We start from the raw sequence: 23318 nt of genomic DNA on the forward strand, positions 1-23318 counted from the left end.
CTACTGTACCGAGGTCCATTTTATGATGCACCTGTACTTTACTTAAATTGATTCATTTTCTGGTACCTCTCACTTTACTCCACAACATACATCAGCAAATATCTGTACTTTTTACTCCTCCACATTTCACTATGGATTGTGTTCATGCTTCTTTATTTATATAGTTTTGAAAAGAAGTCAATACCGGGAAGGTAACAGTAGACACTGGTTTATTGATTTATGAAACATGCAAAATGAATTTGGCAACAACCATAACCAGACACTCAGCCATAATGACGCAGAAGAGAATAGGCTACATTCTGCAAGTACTTCCACTTCTAATACTTCCAAGTCTATTTAAAAGCAAGTACCTGCTGTTAATCAAGTAGACAAGTTAATGTTGAAAATAAAATGAATCAAATTAAATTTATTTGTACTTTTACCTAAGTATTATATTTGTGTAATTCCTTCAGAGTATAAGTCAAAGAATAGCATTAACTTGCACAAGGTATATTACATTGTAAAGTGCTCTCTCTAGTGGCCAGACAGGAGATTACCACCATGGAACTGTGAGCGGCTGACACCTGCTGCTTTTTAGTTATTGAAGCTTTATAAGTTTTCATATTGACATAAATAATATCATACTAATGCCATTTAAGACCCTGCAAGTTAGATAGTACACATGGAGTAATTCATACGTGTTGTTTTCATTCCTATTATAGTATCTGGGTGATTTATGGACTGATCACTTTTGTTCATATTTGTCTTATGACGTGTTTCTTATTTTCGGTCAATTATTTACTCTGTGAGTTTACTGCATCTGAAGGAGGAGGCCAGTACATTCTGAAAGACGCGTTATCACTGACTTGTCTGTGCTCCACATTATCTAATCAGGATGAACTCCTTTTTCCAGGACTGTAAAACAAAAGGTCAGATTGAGGTTTTTGAACAGTCGATAGTTTATTTTAGATTCCACATTTTTAGACTTGGTTTTTAGATTCTTTTAGATTAAAATACCTTCATCTGATCTGTGCCAAATTCCTTCTGCAGCAGGACAATGACCCCAAACTGACTCGTAAACCTGTTACCTTTGTTTTTTACATATCTGTCGGTTCAGAAAGTAAACTTCAACTGCACTAGTTCCCTTTGTATATTTATATGTCACTTTAGAAGGGTAATGCCTTTTGTCATTATCTTTTTAACGTCCTCTACAAATCAACGTTGATAGGGGCAATCATGTTAATCGACAGCTGATATTGTTTGAACACTCATATATGGTCATAAAATCATGTGAACTTCAACCACTTGAGGTCGTCATAAACCTGCTCTGCTTGCTTGTTCCCCTTTAAATGCTCTGTTCACCCAAAACTAAACAGAACCTCTTCTCTCTAACCCCTGGTGGTTTGTGGCCTTCCAGATAGATTTGGTATCTCTGAGATGTTCCGTCTTTTTAAAGGGAACAGAATTCAGTTGTTGAAAGTTTACATTTAAAAAAGTGAAAGGGCAGCATTTATTTTAAGAATAGGCGTTCCTGCTTCTTTGGATCAGTCATCGTCAGGCTCTGCTTTACACCCGTCAGTCAATCTAATCCATGTATGTTAGACCTGTGTTTGAGCAGTCATGTGACTCGGCCCCCGCCCCACAGCTACTTAAACATAAAGACAGTGAGAAGAATGGTCCAAAAATGTTTTGAGCAATGCATCATCAGTTCATAAGAAGTATAAGTGTCTTCTTTTTTATATTGATGTAGTACTCGATTTTAAAAAGTCCAAATCTGCTCTGGAGTGTGTCAATAACAAAACCAGTTGTATGTAGAATAAAACATCTTTATCCAGTATATGACTCTAAAAGTGTAGAGACATTTCTATATCCTGAAAATGAATTGTTTGACCTTTTCAAAATGAAATTCAAAACAACCTTATTTGTTCCCGGAAGGCAATTCAAACTGTCATCGTAACTATATCATATAAATCTGAACATCCGTCCAAAACCTTGTGGTACACACTGTGACACAATACATGACTCATCGGTTCTGTAAACTCCAGCAGAGCTACTTTGTGACATTAAACCAGATCACGAGCCTCCTGAACTTCCTACTGAAGTAACAAGGTTAAACTATCAGATTGTGCTGCTGCTGTGCTTTCGAGTGACCTGAACGGAACGGAGCCATTCTAAATGTCATTGTGGTTTGAGGCTCTGTTTCTGAAATACAACCTCGGAGCCTGAGCCTGCATGAGGAGGAGAGTCTTCATATTACATCATCATCTCACCTGTAGTGTTACAGCTGATGCCACAACTTTCAAACCTGGTGTGATATACTTGTGTTAAAGATTAGCTTCAGGCTCACCGGCCAATGTCATCACCCCAGTCATAGTGGAAGCGTCTGTCTTTTGATAAGAGGCAGATTCTCAGGTGGAGGAGAAGGTCAGGCAACATGGTAAAGATTAGAAGACACTCAGATAAGAGTGAAATCAACCTTGATGCTTGTTGTAGTCGAACCCTTCGTCAGACTCGCTGGGGATACACTTGCTTTTATTCTCTTCAGAGAAATATTCCTACAACATTTTGTGACCTTTGCCCTCAGAAAATAAACGTTTTTAGATCATTCCTTTGCCCCAAAAAGACTTTAAATACCACAACAGCCAAACTAAAAATCAACAAGACCTTTGACCTTCCACCGTTGTGTTTATCCAGAGAGATAAAAGATGTCATACTCAGTTGAGATAATGGCAAATAATAGCATTTGTTTATTATTAACTTTGAACACTAAAGGTCAATATCCAGATTAAGGTCAAAGGTTTCCAATAAAACACTTTATCTATCAATCCGATCACCGATTGGAAACAATTGCAACAAATACAGTGACACTGAGGGAGATAAGGTTCAGTAAAAACTAAATTAAAGAAAAGCAAACGTTGCAACCTCCCTCTGCAAACAGGTAGAACAGGTTGACCTATTTAAAAAGTACTCCTGTGGTTTATTGGGTTATGGCACGGTCCCTCCTTCCCATTCAAAACCATGACATTGCCCAATCGGCTGCGGCTGGTGCTATTGCCTTTGAAAAAGAAAAAACAAACCCATCAGCGTTTGGATAGATGGTGAGATAAGAGGGTGTGTGCTTTAAAAGGGTGAGACACTCCCCGCTGCAGAGTCCTTCACCTCAGCCTCTCACCGCCACCATGACTTTCGACGGCACCTGGAAAATCGAGCGCAACGACAACTATGACAAGTTCATGGAAAAAATGGGTGAGTGATGTCACGCCCCACTGATGATCTGCCGTAGACTCTCAGGGATAAATGTTTAAAAATAGATGCTTCTTTTATTTCTTCGTTTAGTCCTTGTGTAAAAGACTTGACACTTGATAAGGCAGCTGATGAAGCACTGTGCAAAGCTCCACTGGTTCTTAATCAGCACTTAATTTACGCAGCAAACAATGTGTGCACTCATAATTTAAGTCATAAGTTAATACCTTCTCATGCTCAAAAATCATACCAGCCTAGGAACATCCCTCTGTGCACAAAAAGTGATGAAATCCATATATTGATCATTATTGGTGTTGGTCTGTCGACAGGTGTTAACATGGTGAAGAGGAAGCTGGCCGCTCACGACAACCTGAAGATCTTCATCCAACAGACCGGGGACAAGTTCCATGTCAAGGAGAGCAGCAACTTCCGCAACCTGGAGATAGACTTCACCCTGGGGGTCACGTTCGACTACAGTCTTGCAGATGGAACTGAAGTATCGGTGAGTACATCTGGTATCTTGTGGTTACACACGCGCCTCTCATTTATTTCTTTGCAGGATTATGTAAAAAACGAATCAACTGATTTCCAAAACATGGCGGAGGGATGGGGCCTGGGAAGCTTTGATGCAGATTAAGGGGATTTTCTCTTTCTCTGACATTGCAACATGGGGCATTTTAAATTTTTGTAAAATGTTCAAGAAATAATGCACAGTTCTTGATTTTCAAATGCTCAGGACTGTGTTTTTCCTCCATAAGAAGGAGACAATCATGTGTATCCGGGCCTAGAGAGAGATGCTCTACTGAGACATTGTTCAAAAACACATATTTCACTTCAACTTTGAACCTTCGAGCTGCAGGACAGATTTTCCTTCTGTTAGCTGAGAACACTGTTCATACATCAAGGCTTGACCTCGATCGTGGAAACCATTGTGCCCTGCTGGTTTTGTGCCCACCACTCCTGACTGAGCTTCATGTTTCCCCCTGCAGGGCTCGTGGACCATGGAGGGAGACACGCTGAAGGGAACTTTCGTCAGGAAGGACAACGGAAATCAGCTGACAACGACCAGGATTATCCAAGGGGACGAACTCATACAGGTGGGAGGAATTACCTTCACGCAAATGCCCATTTGTAAAGCAGTTATGTGGTGCTGGGATAAAGTTTGCTCAGTATTAGTTATTTGATATTCCAGCTGTAACTCTTGACCTAAAAGATGCTGGCATATGCTTTAAAATACACAATTCAAAGGAAGTGAATATATAAATTATGAAAACACATTATAACTGGTCTTTTTCCTCCAACAGAGCTATAGCTACGAAGGCGTGGACGCAAAGAGGATTTTCAAGAAGGCTTAGACGAGAAGCGTTTCCCTTCAGGATTACAATCAGTATTGTGTTGAATTATGAATTACTTTCACCAACATGACCTAAAGTGCACTAGACTTCATCTGCCTGTATAGAAAACAACATCTTTTTTAATTGCACCATATTTTGATACTTGCAATAAAGAAGGTCTTCATATCTGTTTTTTTTCCCCTTTTTTTCATGAGAGGATTGTGTGAATTTGAAGCAGACACATGAAAACGAGTTTAGAGTGGTACAATAATTTAAACTTTATTCAACAATGAATAAAAAATAAATATATATTATCTACAAAAATATAAAGTGTAGACAGATTTAACACGTCTCTTTTAAATTGGTCTAAACTTCAAGCGAGCAGCCGAGTCGTTCACCGGAGCACCGGCGACGTCAGACCGGACTCTGACCACACACAGAGGTACGACAACAGGTGTGTAGGAGTGTTGTACAGTGTAATTAGGCTCTTTAGTTTTTATATTTAGCGCAAGATAAAAGATATGGTTTTGATGCAATGCCAACTGTGACACAGTGTGACACAGGTTAAAAAGACCTGTTGAAGAATGGGCCTATATAGAGGACGGTAAATAAAGCCTTTAACTGATGGCTGCAGATTGTGGGTGCAAGAGGAAAAAAATCAACGTTCATCTCCAACCGCACTCATTCTGTTCATGAAGTAACCCAAATCAAGCACTGGAACAAAATAAGTTTTGTATGTTAAGGCTCCTTCAGACTTAAAAGCACCAATTGACCAGGAGCTGGGATGCACTCGCCTCCCTCTGCCTACGATATATGAAACCTGCCAATTGCTGCTGCAAGAGGAGCAAACTGCTGCTTCCAAGTCTGAAAGGGCCAATAGGAGAATTAGACCTGGCACAGCACCACCCTTCAAATACAGATCAACGGTGCACACAGAGGAGTGTCACCAGATATGTCACTATTAGCATTGCATATTCAAAAGTTTGGACATGACCTCTCCAATCACTTCCACTCATCTCCCTCGTTCTGTAAGTGTGGTTTCACTCACACACACACACACACACACACACACGTATGCACGCACAACAAAAAAAATGTCCCACCGAAAACTTCAAGGCACTCTCGATACAACTGAAGACACAAAGTTCAGAGTGTGAAATAAAAAACTGAAAACAATAAAAGAAATCTCATTTTCTTTTTTCTTTACAGATACAGAAAATTAAATTAGAATAAAAAATACTGTTAAATAAATGTTAAAACAATTTGTCACACAACTAACCAGGGAAAACACTTTGCAGGTGAGACAACATGGAGGAAACCCGGTTAATATATTCAACTCAGCTTCATCTTGTCCAGTAATTGAACGACTTTTATGTCATTAGTTCGAGAATAGATTTAATTATAATCACCTCAGCACAATCGAATCTTTGCATGTGTCACCGCGCTTAGTTGAATTCAAATTAATCAAAAAACCTTTTTCAAATTGCTGAGGTACATTTTATGCCTCTTTTTTCTTAGATTTAAATATAAATATAACATGAAAAATGCAAGATGTTCCCATTTACTTTGTGTGTGATTATTATCCACAATGTCGGACACAAACATGAAGTATAGTGACTCAGTGTGTGCAGCTGAGAGAGACAACAATGCAAATAAAATTAACAAAACACGTGCATGTATAAATGGCAGGATGATCAGGAAAGTGACAAAATATTTGAAAGTTGAAAACACAGATTTCTTTTTAATGTGTATTCTCAGGAATGTCTGATGGACACAATACAAAGCTTAAAAAACACTGAAATGTGCCGTCAAAATAATCTCAAAGTAACCGTCAGTGGATGCATAGTTTGTCTCGGACAGTCGTGTTGTTCGCATTATATGTTTGTATTTACAATGGATTCATAAACAGCAGATTATTCAAGCATTAAAACGTTTCCAAATCAACTGCAGTAACAAAATGACATTTAATGAATTTACTTTATTACCATTAAGTAAAATCCAATAGAATTTCTGTTCGTTGGACTCAGTCCAGTATTTTCATGCTCATGCTCAAGCTGTACACGCAGCTATTAAGACTTCTGTAAAGGCCACATGCAGGTTTTAGAACATTAATCCTATTGACAAGAATATTTGTTGTACGGTCAATAATGATAATAATATCGGATAGGCAAATTACCTATATTGGCATCTTTAGGAAAATACCTGCAATTACACACCTGTTTAAATATTTCAACTTCAACAGGAAGACTGAGAAAATACAATTTGACATCACTGAGTTTAAAAAAAAAAAGGATTAGAAGGATCGAGGTTCGACTACACAAGTTTACATGATGGAATTTAGTGACACATAACCTGAGGGCTGTCTCTGAAAGTTCTCTACATATTTATCAGTGATTGATTTGTTGTTTCCCAAAGAAATGTACAAATGAACAAGAAGCTCTTTCCACAGATTTGTTTTTGTTTTACGGCCGAGGAGGTGGACTGTCATTCATCGACTAATAAATGTTGTGAAAGAGCTGATAAGTGATAACAGATGAGACGAATCACTAACTAAATTAAAGTGTTGCCACGTCTGCTCCCTGGTGAGCCAAAGCCCTCGATGTGCAGAAAGTCAATGAGCGTCTCACTCTCGCTGATTCAGCCTCCTTCAGTGACACTACCGCCAATCATGACTGTAAAGATGGAAGACATGACGGCTCCCCAAAAGTGAAGCCTAAATGTCTTGATCGCCACCTGCTGGGTGGCAGGAGTAGCGTTCATAAACCCATGGATCAAAGTGGAGCGTGGATGCTTGACCCTTGCACCTCAGGACAGATTTGTTTATACACTGCGCGTGTTTACTTTTGAGGAAAACAAGTAGTAACCACCTGTGAGGGAGAGGGAGCTTTAGTGCGGCTCATATCAACTGCACAAGGACACAATGACCCAGACGGTCAAAGTTGGCCTCGATTACTTTTCTCTGAATTTGTACAGAAACATGTCGCCTGACCCAAACTCAAATAACTTTTTCCCTAAATATGGTTTCAATCATTTTAGGTAGTTGTTGTTGTTAGCACACTGTTGTTTGTTTAAATATACATTTTTCCAGTATGTGGTTTTAAATAGTAATTTGATGCTATAAAAAATGGGGGTTAAACATCGTGATTGACAGCTGAGACAGACTCAGGATTGGTCAAACGCATGAATCGATGAGACCTCGGCGCCGCAGTTCCTACTGTGTGCAGAGGAGGAAGATGGTTCCACTCGCATCCAGGATATCTTAGCTACATTTCTGGATAGTGGAAGTGGAGACGTGTCATCCATCTTTTTAAACAGTCCATATCTGCTGAGGAGTCAAACCTCGACCGGTAGGTTTTATTTCGTTGAGTAGAATGACATCATGTTCTGACGAAGGGAATTCAACAAACCATTTCATGTCATCGTGCTGTGATTTGTTATCACGCCTCATACCACAGTACAATCCATCTACCGGTAGCTCACCATATCAGTACATCACAGTTCTGCAGCACTTTTGCAGAACTGCTGTAAAAAATAAATAAATAAACATTTTAAACTTGAGTTAAAGTGACCGAAAGACTCTTTTTGTGCAAACTGGAAACAGTCTAGATTTTGGTAAAAACAAATATCTTCTCGCAGCAATGCAGCAGGAGAATGGAAGACGATAAATGTGACGGTTGAAAATCCATCAAACAATACGTAACAGCTTTTTAGACATTTTTCTTCAGTGACGAGCTTGCATAAATAAAGTCCACTCAGTTTGGAGATGTCACGCTTCAGAACATCTTTCCATTCCCTAAGCTCTTTGGCATCCAGTTAATTCTCAACTGACCACAGTCCATCTCCGTAAACACAACGTACCGACTCAACACTCATAAGAAACCACGATCGTCCAGTCCTTTGGCCGTCACCGGGTTCCATTTTGCAGTGGGTTTATTGCTATTATGGCCTGTGGAGAGAGATGATGGTTTATACAGGTTTCTCACCACAGCGGAGAAGACAACGGATTTCTGTCACTTCTCATACATCAATATCTTTTAAATAGAAGTGGGTGATATAAATAAAACCTTCCATCGGGGCAATATACAGTTTTATATCGGGATATAAATGCACAAAGATCAGAAATGAAGCTATTGATGCATTCGAAAGAGTGAACACATATTTGACAAATCAAGTTGTTTTCATTACATTGATGCAGATATCTTATAAAAGTCTGTATTTGCCATATAACAGTTCCTAATTATAGGGACACAAGGGATAATAATCAACAATGTACAACTTTGATAATGCAACAGCGCCCTCTACAGCCACATGTGGAGATTCATTCTGTTGGGATATTATGGTCCTCGGCTTCCTGAACCAGAAGAGCTGCCACTGTAATAAATCCACCAAACTCCATTAAGAATTCATCATTCTTCCAAAGTTTCCCACTGAATATTTTAATACTTTTAACTGATCTACAATTCAGCATTACTCTGCACATGACAATTTAACTTTCACTGGACTCTGCTCACAGGAGATTACCCGCTCACCACAGTTACATGAAGAGTGGGAATGAAAGAGGCTCCATTCTCCTTATTCCAGGTCAGTGAACTATATAAATCTGCTGTTTTACATCGTGTTGGTTTAAAGTAATGAGTGAGTTTAAAGTTAGTTTAAAGTTATCGCTGCTACCTGTATAAACAGTTGAGAAAAAATCCCTGAAGTCTGATTTTAAACATCTCACAGTGCATGTGTATGTTACACCGGGGGAGGCTTACTTGTTTCAGGTCTGGTTTTTGGCACGTCTTGTGAGTGTGTGTCGGTGGGGAGTGTGTGGCTGGTATCTCTGCGCTCCGTCGTGACCACTGTCCGCGGCACCGTGGCTGAGAGGACCAGAGGCCTCTGGTTGTGGTACTTGAGACGGTACGTTTCCGTCATGCAGTTATCCACGGTGAAGTAGGTTGTCAGAGAAACCTCTTGAGCCGCCGCCGCCTGCTCCGCTCCGCCTCCGCCGAGTCGCTCCTCGCTGTCGCAGGACGACGGCGTGCTCCTCTCCGGGTCCGAGCCCGACCTGGAGCTCGCGTCCGAGAAGGTTCGGAGGCCAGACAAGTCGGGCCTCCGGAGAGGACTGACGTAGGACGTGGAGGGAAGACGAGGACTCGGCGGTGAGGGTTCTTGGAGCATCCTCGGGCGAAACGCGGCGTGGCTGGATTCAGCCGGGTGAGCAGGGATCCGCTGGGAGGGTCGGAGGTGAGGCGACCCCGCGGTGCTGAGCGGACGCTGATTGCTCATGGGCTCTGCGGTCACACTGCAGGGCGGCTGGTAGGGCGGCGTCATGTGAGGACACTGGGGATCGGAGGCGGCGGCCTCGCTGTTGCTGGAGCGATAAGTGCTCTCTCTGTCCTCGGACTCGGAGAGGGCGAGGTCGTCGGAGCTGTTCCACTCGGAGCTGCTGGTTTTGGTGATGTGCCTCAGGGCTGTACTTTCTCTACAGTTCACCAGCTCCTGATGATCACACGGCCAGTTCTCACAGCCAGTGGAGTCCCGCTCGGAGCACACAGCTTTCCTGGAGGTGCCGGACGTGTACTTTGATTTCCGTCTGTGGGCAAAAGTGTTTGTATCAGATAATGATGGAGTATTATTGAAATACTTGAATACAATGTCCATGTTTGATTCTTGACTGTACGTCTTTCGACAATCACTTAATAATTGCAAAATAGAGGACACTACCTTGAACATGGACTGCACTTCAGATGTGAATGTGAAACTTGGTCGTGGTTCTTTCCCTGAGGTTTGGCATGATGTTTACCTATAAGATATAAAATAAAGGTTTTAAAACATAGTGTAAAAAGGGAGATAGCAGTCCTGTTGGAAAAGTCGTCTCTATTGTGGCTATAACTATTTACCTCCTGTAATTACTGGAAACTTTCATGTATTTTATTTCCTGAGAATGAAATACTTATTTCCTAAGTGCTGAGAATAAACTCGGAGTGTATTATTTTCCCAGAAATGATTCAGATTAATTCCGGATTCCTCAGAATAAAGTCAGAATTCCGCTGAATTGCAGTTTTCAGACTTTAATCTTATAATTCAGATTGGTTTTTCTCTGAATTCAGAGATTATTATGTTGCTCTGAATTTTCCCACTATACCCTTATCTTCACACACACACACACACACACACACACACACGCACACACACACACACACACACACACACAAACACACCCACACACCCACAAACCCTTAACAGATGCCTTCACATTAAAATGTATTGATTTATGTTACAGGGACTTGTTTCCAGACGAGGTCCCACAATGTGACTCTGTGGACAGATTTAAGTCCAGATTTGAGACGCTGCCGTCCTCTCAGGACAGCAGGTGGCAGTATCAGAGTGGTAACCTCACTGGAAGCTCTCACAGCTGGATGAGCCAGTGATCGTGCTCACCCCTCGTGCACCAGCACAGCGAGAGGCAGTGTGGTGCCGAATTCCTTCCCTTTAAAAATAGATGTGTTATTTTTTTCTTTGCTGTTGCCCCGGAGAGGTCCATGCAAGGATAAAAGCTTTAGCTGTTGGTTGGAAACACAGGCTCTCTCTCTCTCTCTCTACACACACACACACACACACACACACACACAGCCTCGACTGGGTATCAAGTGCAGTGGACTTAAAGAACGACATGAAACAGAGAAGATATTTATGACAATGCCGGCAGCCACGTCCAGCTGTGCTATCCGATTGATTTTTTGTGGGATTACGGTGCTGACTTGGTGAAGAGGTTAAATAAAACAGGCCGAGTTCAGAAATCAACTCAGACAATCAAACCTCAGTTTCTCTCACATTATCAGCAGAAGAGGCAGATCCCAAGTCAGCAAACAGATAACGACAAACACAAATACTAACGGAAATACATAGAAGGAGGAAAACAAAACGAGGGTTGTGCATACTTAACCTATTATGTGTAACCAAATGTGAGTGTGTATCCTGTTCTTGAACTTGAACTGACCATTCACACGTTAATAAATTCTCTAAATCCTGTTTTAATTTTAATTTATCTTCATCTTACTTTTGTTCAGTTCATAACTTTCCTTTGTGTCTGGCCCATCGTCTTTCTTTGTGTTTTTATGTTAGATCGACAGGCCACAACATGATGTAAACTAAATTTACCCAACTAATTAGAATCTTAAAACACTACTCGGCTGTGGCTGAGGGGTAGAGTGGTCGTCCTCCAACCTGCAGGACGGCAGTTCGATCCCCAGGCTGACCTATCTACATGCCGAAGTGTCCTTGGGCAAGATGCTGAACCCTGAATGGCCCCCCATAGAATAACAAAGTGTTGCGAATAGATGCCCTGTATGAATGTGTGTGTGAATGGGTGAATGTAAAACTGTACTGTAAAGCGCTTTGAGTGGTCATCAAGACTAGAAAAGCGCTTTATAAATACAAAAAAAACAAAAAACATTTACTTATAAGATTTTCACTCTTCTCAGAAAACCTGTCTCAGCTCTTGAAGAACGTGAACTCACCGTTGTGTGAAGGTGACGACGCTGTACTTGACTTTGCGTCGTCTCCTTTCTGATGCAACAGGCTGGAAATAAAAATACTAAAATTATTCCAGACAGTTCTTCAAGCGGGGTTTATAATTAGCACAGCCACAAAAAATACTAAACATAGACCCAAGAAGAACACTAGAATAAATTCACACTAAGCATTAAAGAAGGCTTTAAATTAAAACAGCTTTATGTCTTAATATATTAATTTGATATCTCAATATATCATAAAATGTTCATTATAATAATTTGTAATGAGAAGTTGCAATTTAGTTTTGACCTAAATCTCGAGAATTGAGGTTTGATAATATATTTCTGCTTGAGTCATCTTCCACATGGATATTACACAAGCTATTTGAAAAGGTAGTATCAGTGTTTTATTGTCGTCCAGTTTTACCAGAGTTTCCAAGGATATAAGTATTTCCGAGTGAGGATTTGAGATCAAAATAGCAAGAGGGAAAATATATAAAAAAAATAGGAGAAAAGCATTAGTCATTAATAATATCCTTCCTTCACTGACATTAAATCAGTTTCATTGTTGCCATATGGAAGGGTCGTGACTAATTACTGGATGTAAAACATTATTTAAAGGACATGCATTTCAGATCCAGAGTTACTCGTTGACCCTTTTCCAATGAATAAAAGTGTTTCTATCGTCTTTACATGGAAATAGGCCTTTAGCACAACAGTAGGTCTCTGTCGATCCAGCACTGACTGAATCAGAATTGTATTCAGTTACCTTATAATATTCATACTTTTATATGTAACGAATAAAGTCTATGTTTCTCACCTTTGCAGCTGTGCCTCTGGTGTTGACCTCTGGTCTTTAACAGCGAAGCCATCGACCCCCGGTGAGTCCGGGTTGGTGGAGCCGCTGCTGAGTCTGTCGCTGCTCTCGTAGCCGGACTCCGTCCTCGTGATGATCCAGGTCTCGCTCCTCAGCAGCGTCTTGGGGCCGCCTGCCAGCCGGCCGCCCCTCTGCTGGTTGGCCCTGCTCTCCGACTCCACGGAGCTGTGGCTCTCGGTCTCGTGCCTCTGCTCGTCCTCGTAGATGGTCATCAAACACTTCTGCTGCTTCCGATCTTCTCGGGTTCGTACAAACTCCCTCTCGCGCTCTCGACTTGGTTCGACGTGCACCCTGTCCTGGGAGGGCCGGGCGCGCCGCGGGCTGTCCTGCTGCTGCTGCCGGCGCTGCTCCAGCTCGCTCAGCACGGTGTCCACGTTCAACACCTCCCGGATGGGTCTCCAGGTGGACTTGGATTTGATGCGGCCTCCTCCGCCTCCCCCTCTGTCCCACTGCTCCTGGCAGCAGTCCTGGTCGTAGCGACTCGGGGAGGGGTGGTTCTTCTGCCCCCCGCCCTGCGTACCCACAGACTGTCCACGAGGCTCCTGGGACCCTCTGCTCGGATGGTTCGATGACTTCTCAGTGCGTGGGTGACTTTTGGATTTGTGTTCTGCAGAAGGCCTCAGTCCGTTCTCTGGAGGGGATGAAGATGTCGTGTGTGGCGTCTCTACACAAAGTGAACACAGATCATTTGGATTGATACATTTTCATACGTGTCGTGACGTACGGCAGGTGTATGTCTTGGTTTTTGCCTCGTTAACATCACAGTGCACCTTTGTGTGTCGACGGATCCGTTCTCCGATGCCCTCGCTCCTTTCTTGAGGTTTCACCAGGCCTCTGCAAATTCTCCATGAAAGGTTCCTGGTATTTGTGAGGGCTGCAGATGGGATGTTTCACTAAAGGATAGAAAATAAATAAAATCAACAGACTTGCATTTTTTAAACGTTTTACTGCTGACATCAGTGAACCAGCATTTTTTTCTACGTGTGAGCTTTCTCAGGATGTGTGCTCTGATTTCATTTAGACGTTTTTTTAAACTTTTTATCATTTTATTGTGGCTCTGTTCCTACTGCCTATTCCAATAATGAAAATATAAAAATGTTACTTTGTTTTGTTTTACTCTGCCCTAATATTGTGAGGTGTTCAAACCACTTTTAATTATTTCCTGTTGTTTGTCTTCTATTGTTCATTTGTATGCCTCTGCCATTATGTTTTCAGGTTGTCCTTGTGAAAACCATTTCTTAAGAATACCTTGAGGGAATTTCTTCAAATTTGGCACAGACGCTCAGTTGGACTCAAAGATGAACTTATAACATTTTTGTGGTTAATGGTCAAGGTCACTGTGACCTCAGGAACATATTTTTACCTTGTGAATGTGATATTTCAGGATCACCTGCAGGGAATTTCTTCAAATTTATGACAAATGTAAGTAATTATGACTCTCTGACCTTTGACCACTTTCAGACGGCCCTGCAACTTGTTCTAGGTTAAAATAAAGGCTTGACAAACCTACACTGAATTTCCGACTCTACGTTTTAAACTCATCTGTACTGACTCTTCCTCATTACACATTCAACACAACTAAAACCGATGTGAAAGGTCACTGTGAGAAACTGAGCTGCAGCGGAAACAGCTGCCACCTTCACCTTTATAACTCGAATCCTCCTTTCTGCACATTAGTCAGTCGGACCACTTTGTGCAGCATTGTTGCCTTCTTATAAATTATGTGTGAGGCCTCTCTGATATATGAGGCCTGAAAATACATAATGCTGTGTGCATGTGCGCGGTTGCTGCATGTTGCAACAGCAGTGAGTAAGCTGTAGTATTATGGATTACAGAGCCTAATGCTGACATTTACGTAGTTCCACTGAAAAAGGATACTAGAGCACACTGGACTTACACAACTTATACAACTACCACATAATTACCCCCACCCCCCCCCCCCCCCCACACACACACACACACACACACTGTTAACATAATGTTGCCGGAAGTTATGCAGAAGCACTCAAGCTAGAAATATCAGTACAGTAAAATACTGCAGGGAAAGTTGTAAAACTCAGTACTAAGAGTAAGATAAACTCCTACCCTATTGCAGGACAAATTTAAACCTTAATTCAAATAATTTACCAAATAGGATAACGTTAGATAATGAAAATAGTACAAGTATTATTTTAATCTGAACCATGTTTGACTCTGAATCAAAATAAAAATATCATTTACTTACATTTATTTTCATAAAAACAAGAATCCTGTCCCATGCCAGTCAAAGTGTTTGGCCACCTCACTAAAGCAAAACAATCCATCTAAGCGGGCAAAGGCACCATTGCCAAAAAAAACAAACCCACGCAGATAAATTAATGGAGGCAAACATCGGAAATGTCTAGGGGAGGAGTGAGAAGTACGGAGCGGCAGCATGAGCGCGCTTGGCCCCGGGAGCAGGGATTAGAGAGGGAGGCGTGGGTGGTAATCTGCGTGCAACAGAGGCATCATCCTCATGTCAAGTTCAAGCCAGCACACAGGGCAGGACAATCTTTCTGCCCGAGGTTTAACAGTGCTCTCTCTCTCTCTCTCTCTCTCTCTCTCTCTCTCTCTCTCTCTCTCTCTCAATAACTGTAATTTGCGGAGTGACATCCTTATTGTCAGAGGAACCGGTATCGCTTCTCATCTAATTTTTTTTACTTTCAGATATGAAAGGTAGATATGAATATGGGTTTTAGGAAAAAAATTGAAACAAATTAAAATAGATGAGGAATTCAATGTGGTGAATTTCTGCACATGACTAAGATCTTCACTTGTACTATTATTACAAATAATATTTGTTATTACATTGTATAAAAAATATGTGGAAAGGTTATTTTGTCCCCCTGAATAAATTTTTTTTGCTTGATAAACAGTAATGAGTGACAAGGCGTCCTGTCAAATGAAAATAATAAATCTAATAGAGAAAAGTGAATTTTAGTTTTATATGCACTACATTTACTGCTCTGTGGTTATACGCCTGTGCCAACAACTGCAGTTTCAGTCCCTGCGGGTGTCCCTGACATTATGCATTGACAATAAGTTGAGGTCAACTCATGACCCTTGACCAATGAATTCTAATAAGTTCATCCGTGAGTCCAAGATAATGTGTGTCACAAATTTGAAAGGATTCCCTGTAGTTGCTCTTGAAATATCAAGTTCACAAGGCAAAAACAAGATTAGTGAGGCCACAGTGGCCTTGACCTTTGACCATCAAAATCTAATCAGTCCAACTCAATGCTTGTACCAAATTTGAAGACATTCCCTCTCAGCATTCTTGAGATATCGTGTTCAAAAGCATGAGTAGAGGAGAAGAGAACATCATGTCTCACGAGGCAAATAAAGAAAACTTTTCCTTAAAGGTCCCTGCTATTCAGACAGCTGCGTTTATCTGTCACATTGTTTAATACAGTCGTCTAAAAAGGAGAAGTTGTGGCATAAGTCGTGCTGATATCTGAAGGATCTTCTTACCTGTCACGTCACCATTTACTTGTCCTTTGTAGCGGGGACACATTGTGGTTTGTCTCGGTGCGTCTTCATTGGACACTGGACTTCCCTCAGGATTAGTGTAAAACAAGAGAAGAGGCTGGAAATGTCCCCTGATGCATTTCGAGGCCACATCTTTCCATTTGGATCCGATCTAGAGGGAGAGACGGGTGTGATTTCAGAGCATGTGACCGACAGTGACAGGTAGTCGGCATTTGAACCGGGCTGAAGCAGATTAAGAGCAGGGTTCCTGACCTCCTTTACAGTAGCATCGTCAAAAAACATCCATTTTGAAGATTTGGTGTGATAGGCAAAAGCTGAGTAATGTTTACTCGAAAAACAGATCATCCCCACCAGATGTAGCTCGCTCCGTTTGGCATTTTCATCAGTGACCCGGTTGAAAAGCTGAAAGAGAGCAAATTGAAGTTTGATCTCTGCGTATTTCTCTCTGGCAGATGCTAAATCCTATGAGAATATAATTTCAGTGTGTGGTTTTGATAGCCGTTTTTTTTTTTTAAGGATTACAGCAAACTGACCTTCATTTCTCGTATATTATAACCGAACTGTGATCAGTGTAATTTTGTGGATACGTGATTTTATCCTTTTTTTAGATAAAACAGGCAGATTGGTCTGTGCAGAACAAAGTGACGATGGATAAAGATGGGGAACATGATGAATTCTTATTTGTCATCTGGTGCTTCCAAGCAGCACATGAGGGTCTGAGGGCCTCTTACCCCACACAGGTTCAAACGGGGGCCAAGCGACCGGATGACATCGTCCGTGAGATCCGACTGCTCGGCGTCCCACACGAATCCTATGGTCACGATCTCTGGACAGTTCATGAGCACACGGCGGATCTTGATGCTCTGACCACAGTCGCTCTGCAAAACAAGAAGAACTAGAATGACCTCCCTGTGGTTAGGGTTAGGGTTAGGGTTAGGGTTAGGTTTGGGTTAGGGTTAGGGTTAGGGTTAGGGTTAGCATTTTTTCCCCCAGTCTCACCGTGAACCTTGACTTTTGACCACTTTAATTTGAACAGTTGGCCTCAGTGATCATTTGTGCAAAGGATTCTCTTGAGGCCCCCTTATGATGACACGTTCATGAGGCAAAACAGTGTTTGTGAGGTCCAAGTGGCCTTGACCTTTGACCTTTGGCCTTTGACCATAACCGTAACCCTTTTGACTAAGCTGAGGTTAGTGGTTTACCTGCTTCTTGAGTGCTAGGCTGAGCAAACACCAGTGAAAACACTGTGAGGAGAGGTCCCAGTGACCTTGACCTTTGACCCTAACCCTAAACCTTTTGACTCAGCTGAGGGTAGTGGTTCACCTGCTTCTTGTGTGCTAGGCTGAGCAAACACAACTGATATCACTGTGAGGAGAGAAAATTCATGTTTTATTCTCAAATCCCTATGTGAATCCTTATTTCCACAGAAGTGCTTCTGTTTGTGGTTTTCTCTCCCTCTCTCTCTCTCTCTCTCTCTCTCTCTCTCTCTCTCTCTCTCTCTCTCTCTCTCTCTCTCTCTCATGTGACTCATTACTTGAAACTCCCCAAATCAGGGCTTATCGCAGAGATGGAGCCGAGCCAGCTATTATTATTATCTTCATATTAGTGTCATTACAGTTAGTGTCACATTACAGGAGGAATAATTAAACCGAGAAGTCAGCTTCACCACACTGACGCCGAGTGAAGAGGAAGACAGTGGCAGCAAATACAGATGAGAGAAAACACAGTGAAGCTCTGACCGCTATTTATATCCTAACACTAGTCTGGCACCATCTCCTTCCGGCGGCTTCAAGTGGAGTGTCACAGCGGAGAGCACACAGTGTACTCTGCGCACTCACAGGGATACTTCCCTCCGTGGTTCTGTTTTACAGTATCATTCGAACCGATCAGCTGCGTGGCTGTGTTATGAATTCACAGCTGCCTGTATCCGGTCAGAGGTCAAATTCTGATCAGATGTTTTGGACAGAACAGGTTCAAGTTCTGAGACACCACAAGATTAAAATGCACGATGCTAAAGGACTTACCGGGCAGCTGCGGAGGTCCCCTGTTGTGTTTGCTGCCTGCAGCAATTCTCCAAACATGTCGGACCTGAGCCGCTCGTTCTTTCCCAACATTCGATCAACCTGTTGGCTGCACAGAATAAAAAGAACAGAAACACTATATCAATATTATCTAAATATTTTTGAAAATCACCAAACTAAAGCCAACTGATATTTGAGCTTGAGCCTTTCAGAGATAAATCAGAATCTCTATACATGTTTGCCAATATGCTGCAATAGGAAAGCTTCTATTTTACAGAATTAACAACGAAAAAACGAAACATTAAAGCAATAATGTGTTTTTTCGTAATTTGAGTTTTATACTCTGTAGCATTTTAGTTCTCTTTGCTTCATGCTTCCTGGCCTCTTGATTGTATTCACCACTACAAATTATTGCAATCAAATACAAAATATATCCAATTCTTAATTAAGGAAGATGATAAAGTTCAGTTTTTTGTTCACATTATATTTCAAAGTCTTTCTAATATTCTTTCCTTTAAGGAAAGGAAATTGATCTAAGATCCTTATAATTGTAATCAAATATTTTTTGATGATCCTTGGTACTGAAATCAGGAGAAGTTACTCACCATAATGAAGTGGTCGAGACATAATGAACAAACTCTGTGAACGGGTGTGGATCTGAAGATGCACCACAACAGCGACACACAAACTGTAAAAAAAACACACAAAATCTATGATTATATTTTATATTTACATCTGAGTAAGTTGTCGTGTGCATTAAGGAATAAAAACAAAAACAGCATGTTATAGCAGCTCTAGGAGTCATTCTTCTGTATTATGATTATTCAAAAAATGTCTTTCTCCTATAAAAAACTTAATCTTCATCTTTCAGTATGTCCCTGACATTGATATCTATCTTAGTACAGTCTTGCCCTATTTGATCATTAAACAAATGAAATGACAAACAGCTCAGAACATGTTATTTACCTGCTCATAAAGCATCATTGCAAACTTCTGATGTGTGATGCAGGATTTGGATGAACAAGCATCGGTCGCTGTGTCTGAGACGATGTGTAAATGGATTCGCTCCAGGATGTTCTCCTAAAGGACGACAGGAAGAAAAAGAGCCAGTATGGCCGACGTGCAAACACACATGAAACACGGCTCTACTGCACAGTTAGAAACACAGAGATTAAAGGATTGTGTCCATCTACACCCTAAGAATTCAGTGTGTTTCCTTACAAACCTAATAAACCAGTGGTGGTCTAGAGCCTGACTCATATGGATATTTGGGGGCCGATATAAATACTGATATCAGGGAGTAAAAAATGTTAAATACCGATATATAGGCTGATTTAGATATTTAAAAAATATATTTTGCAAGTCCTCACAAGAAAGAGAGGTAATTGAAGCATGATATTTTACAATTTAACCGTAAACTGTAATATAACTGCTTATAAATCCAAATTAAAACCAAAATGATTATTGAATTTGAATAAGGTGAATTCAGAAAAAATTAATCTTATGTAAAATTGCTTTCTGCATTGTCAATTCTTTAAAATAAATAAATATTTGTAAAATATTTCTGTGAAACGACTCATATCAGTAGATTTTGATCGGCCAACAGATACATATAAGTCAGGTTCTACTGAGGTCTCCTCCTCTTTTCCCCAACTACCTGCACACCTAAACAAATAAAGGAATTTTAGATGCTCTAGGATCTATACAGACACAAAAACAAAACATCCTAACAGGGCTTCAATATGTAACAAAAAAAGACAAGAGGCCAAACTGCACCTTTACATACGGTAGATAAAGCGTACACAGAGCGGAGGCATTTTGTCAGTGGCTTCTGCTTCCTTATACCTTCAGTGTCACAGAGGAGGAAGCACCACAACATTATTTAACAAACAGCAACTGTGGAAGTGTCTTACTGCGATCGAGTGTTTACTTACAAAGCACTCGGCAGCGTCGTCCATCAGGCCCAGCTGGAAGCGCTGCTCGTCCTTGAAGGTTTCAGCCAGGGCGTTCCGCAGGCTGTCGGAGGGAAGCACACGCTCTCTGCTCTGCTGGAACTGGCTGAATATACTCTGAAGAAAAAAATATATATATAATGATATCTGTTTAAACTTTCCCTGATAACCAAGATTAGGGCTGTGTTTAAGGAAATAGAAGCTACAAACCTTTAGAGCACAGAAGATGCAGCCATCCCCCAGACAGAAGTGACCCGAGAGCTGCCTCAGACTTCTCCTGAAGATGTCCAGCTGCCAAAGCACCTGTGAAGAAGCAACAGCAGCCGAACTTATTCAAGGGACTCAGACTTTCAAACTGCAGAGACAGATCAGAACTTTCTTAAATTTTAACCTGCAATTGAATGCCTTTTTACATTTACTTCCACTAAGTAGATCTAGTTTTATTATCACAGTCACTAATATTTCAGCAGGATCACTCGGAAAACTACTGGATGGATTTCCATGAAACTTGGTGGAAGGATGGGGCACGAGCCAAGAAAGAACCCAGTAAATGTTCATGCAGTTATGGTCACAGGGGAGATCCAGGACTTTTTTCAAGATTCATATACTGTGACCTTTACTCTAGTTCATCTTTGAGTCTAAGTGAATGTTTGTACCAAAGTTGAAGACATTCCTTCAAGCTGATCTTAAGATATCACGATCAGTAAAACACATTTTGTCAGGCCGCTGTCACCTTGACCTTTGACCTTTGGCAACCAGTCAGTTAATGCTTCCAGTCCAAGTGAATGTTTGTGCCAAATGGGAAAGGATTCCTTCACGCTCTTCAAGACATATCACTTTCAAAAGGCCCAAAACTGGCTTGGTGAGGCCACCGTGACCTTTGACCACCAAAGTCTAATCACCTCATCCCAGAGTCCAAGTGATAGTCTGGACCACATTAGAAGAAATTCCCTCAAGGCGTTCTTGAGATATCGTGTCCATGAGAATGGGACAGACAGACAGAACCACTGACTTCATAACTAACAGGCAGGTTTAGAGGACTGATATCTGTGCATGTGTGCAGTTTGGTGTGTGTCAGTCTTGGCTGAGGTAAGAGCTTTCCTGCTGGTGCTGCCAAAGCAACTGAAAATGAACACTGGAATCTGCAGATTTTCACAGATTTTAATTATTTGTGTTTGCCGGTCCATGCTCCATATAACCCACACAGGCAGAAGTACATCCAGCTCACACAAGTCACTGAGACAGTGCCAGTGAAGACATAAAGAACTGTAGCTAATAAGCTCGAGACATTTCAGAGAAAAATATGAATAAAACATCCATCAACATTGGTAGGATTCTTCACATATAGTTGTTTCTTACAAAATGTTGATATGATATTTGTCCTAAGTTTCTGGACACAATGAGATTTTTATTTGTTGCTGAGTTGGTTTCGGGGCACACTCCTGCCCTCTAGAGGCCTTTCATCCTGCTTTCATTGTAGTGTTTAAAAAACTAAACTTGCAAAATAAGAGGGCGCATTTTGTAGGAAGGAGAATTTAATGTTTGTTAACCTCTGTCAAGGAGGTTATGTTTACACCTGTTTGTTTGTTTGTCAGCAGAATTACGCAGAAACTACTGAGCAGATTTCCAGGAAACTAGGAAGGATGGAACATGAATTAAGAAAGAACCCAGTATATTTTGACTTGAATCTGGACAAATGGGTGGATCCAAGATTTGCTTTCCTTTTTCTTCAAACCTGTGATATAGGGTATTTATTTTTCACATCCTCTCTAGAATCCCAGAGATGATTTCTTGGATTAATCATATTTCGGGGACTTATATCTACGAGTGTGTGAAATTGGGTCATGGTGCAGCATGACTGTATTTAAGATGACTGTTGGGCCTCAGTGAAGTTATGTGCTCTACTGAGTCCCATTCTAAGTATTTATTAAGTCATTGAGAGTTAATGGAAAGTACTCCTCACCTGAACAGCGCTGTTTAGGAAGCAGCTGTTCTGCCCGGGCTCGTTCAGCAGGCCTTTGGTGAGCGCGAGTGACAGCATGCTCCCAGGCTGGTAGGACTTTTTCATGCCCCCTCCGGGTTTCTTGAACATCTTAACCCATGCCATGGAGTTAGAGCCTGCAACTGATGAACACAATCCTCAGTGGCCCACATACAAGATGTCTGTTTGGGTTTTTAAAGACATTAACATCCGATATAGAACTATAATAAATTGTGCTTGTTTCATCGCCACACTTTTTTTTAATTCAAATGTTCAGTTATCTAATCTAACCTAAAGAAATCTAGTGATCAACATATTCAAACCTGTAAAATAACTAGTTCTGGATAAATAAATAAATAATTCACTTCATCTTGGACCCAGCTTTCATTACGTCACTAATCCATATCAATGTTTTGGTCACATGACAGTCGAGTCGGGTCATCTACCTTCTCCAGAGTTGGAGGGAGACTTGCTGCAGCCGGACATACTGGGAGGTGGGAGCTGGTGTGTCGGTCTGGCCACGGGCTCCAACCATTTCATCCCCACGCGCCTCCTGAGCGGTTGGTGGAAAGCATCGTCGGGATCAGCCACAGGGCAGCTTCAGCCACGTGCTGCTGGACATCGAATCGCGACTGGACAGAGTCTGTGGGGGGAGCAGAGGAAGAGGTGAACCACCGCCCGCTGCACTCACAGATGTCTGAGGTGCAGCTTAAAGCATGAAGAGCAGAGTAATGCAAAGTCTTTCCTCCGTGAAACAGCTGCTGAATGTAGCATTTGCAAACTTCATGACATTGCATCGTTCATTCTCAAGCAATTCATTCTAAAAACAGTATCTCTGCTCAGAGGTGTGCGACTCCTCCATGATCTGCAGCCTTCACGACCCGCCACAGCCTGATACAAGAACACAACACCATTTGAACTGTTT

The 23318-nt window shown here is 41.4% G+C and overlaps 2 protein-coding genes across 2 annotated transcripts; one reads left to right on the plus strand and one right to left on the minus strand.

Moving 5' to 3' along the window:
- Positions 1 to 3066: 3066 nt before the first annotated feature.
- fabp2 (fatty acid binding protein 2, intestinal) lies at positions 3067 to 4742 on the plus strand. The gene is made up of 4 exons (XM_053418711.1): positions 3067 to 3225; positions 3552 to 3724; positions 4212 to 4319; positions 4527 to 4742. The coding sequence occupies exons 1-4, from the start codon at positions 3159 to 3161 to the stop codon at positions 4575 to 4577; spliced, it is 399 nt and encodes a 132-aa protein (XP_053274686.1). The 5' UTR covers positions 3067 to 3158; the 3' UTR covers positions 4578 to 4742.
- Positions 4743 to 5360: 618 nt separating this feature from the next.
- Positions 5361 to 22534, minus strand: usp53b (ubiquitin specific peptidase 53b). The gene is made up of 15 exons (XM_053419728.1): positions 22376 to 22534; positions 20623 to 20715; positions 20395 to 20529; positions 19427 to 19540; positions 19066 to 19148; positions 18464 to 18569; positions 17171 to 17317; positions 16692 to 16841; positions 16422 to 16590; positions 13703 to 13825; positions 12876 to 13596; positions 12062 to 12123; positions 10266 to 10344; positions 9314 to 10134; positions 5361 to 8502 (listed from the first exon to the last, which is right to left on the minus strand). The coding sequence occupies exons 1-15, from the start codon at positions 22517 to 22519 to the stop codon at positions 8426 to 8428; spliced, it is 3024 nt and encodes a 1007-aa protein (XP_053275703.1). The 5' UTR covers positions 22520 to 22534; the 3' UTR covers positions 5361 to 8425.
- Positions 22535 to 23318: the final 784 nt, after the last annotated feature.

The sequence above is a fragment of the Pleuronectes platessa genome, chromosome 3, assembly GCF_947347685.1.
Source record: "Pleuronectes platessa chromosome 3, fPlePla1.1, whole genome shotgun sequence".
In the NCBI taxonomy this organism is placed as follows: Eukaryota; Metazoa; Chordata; class Actinopteri; order Pleuronectiformes; family Pleuronectidae; genus Pleuronectes; species Pleuronectes platessa.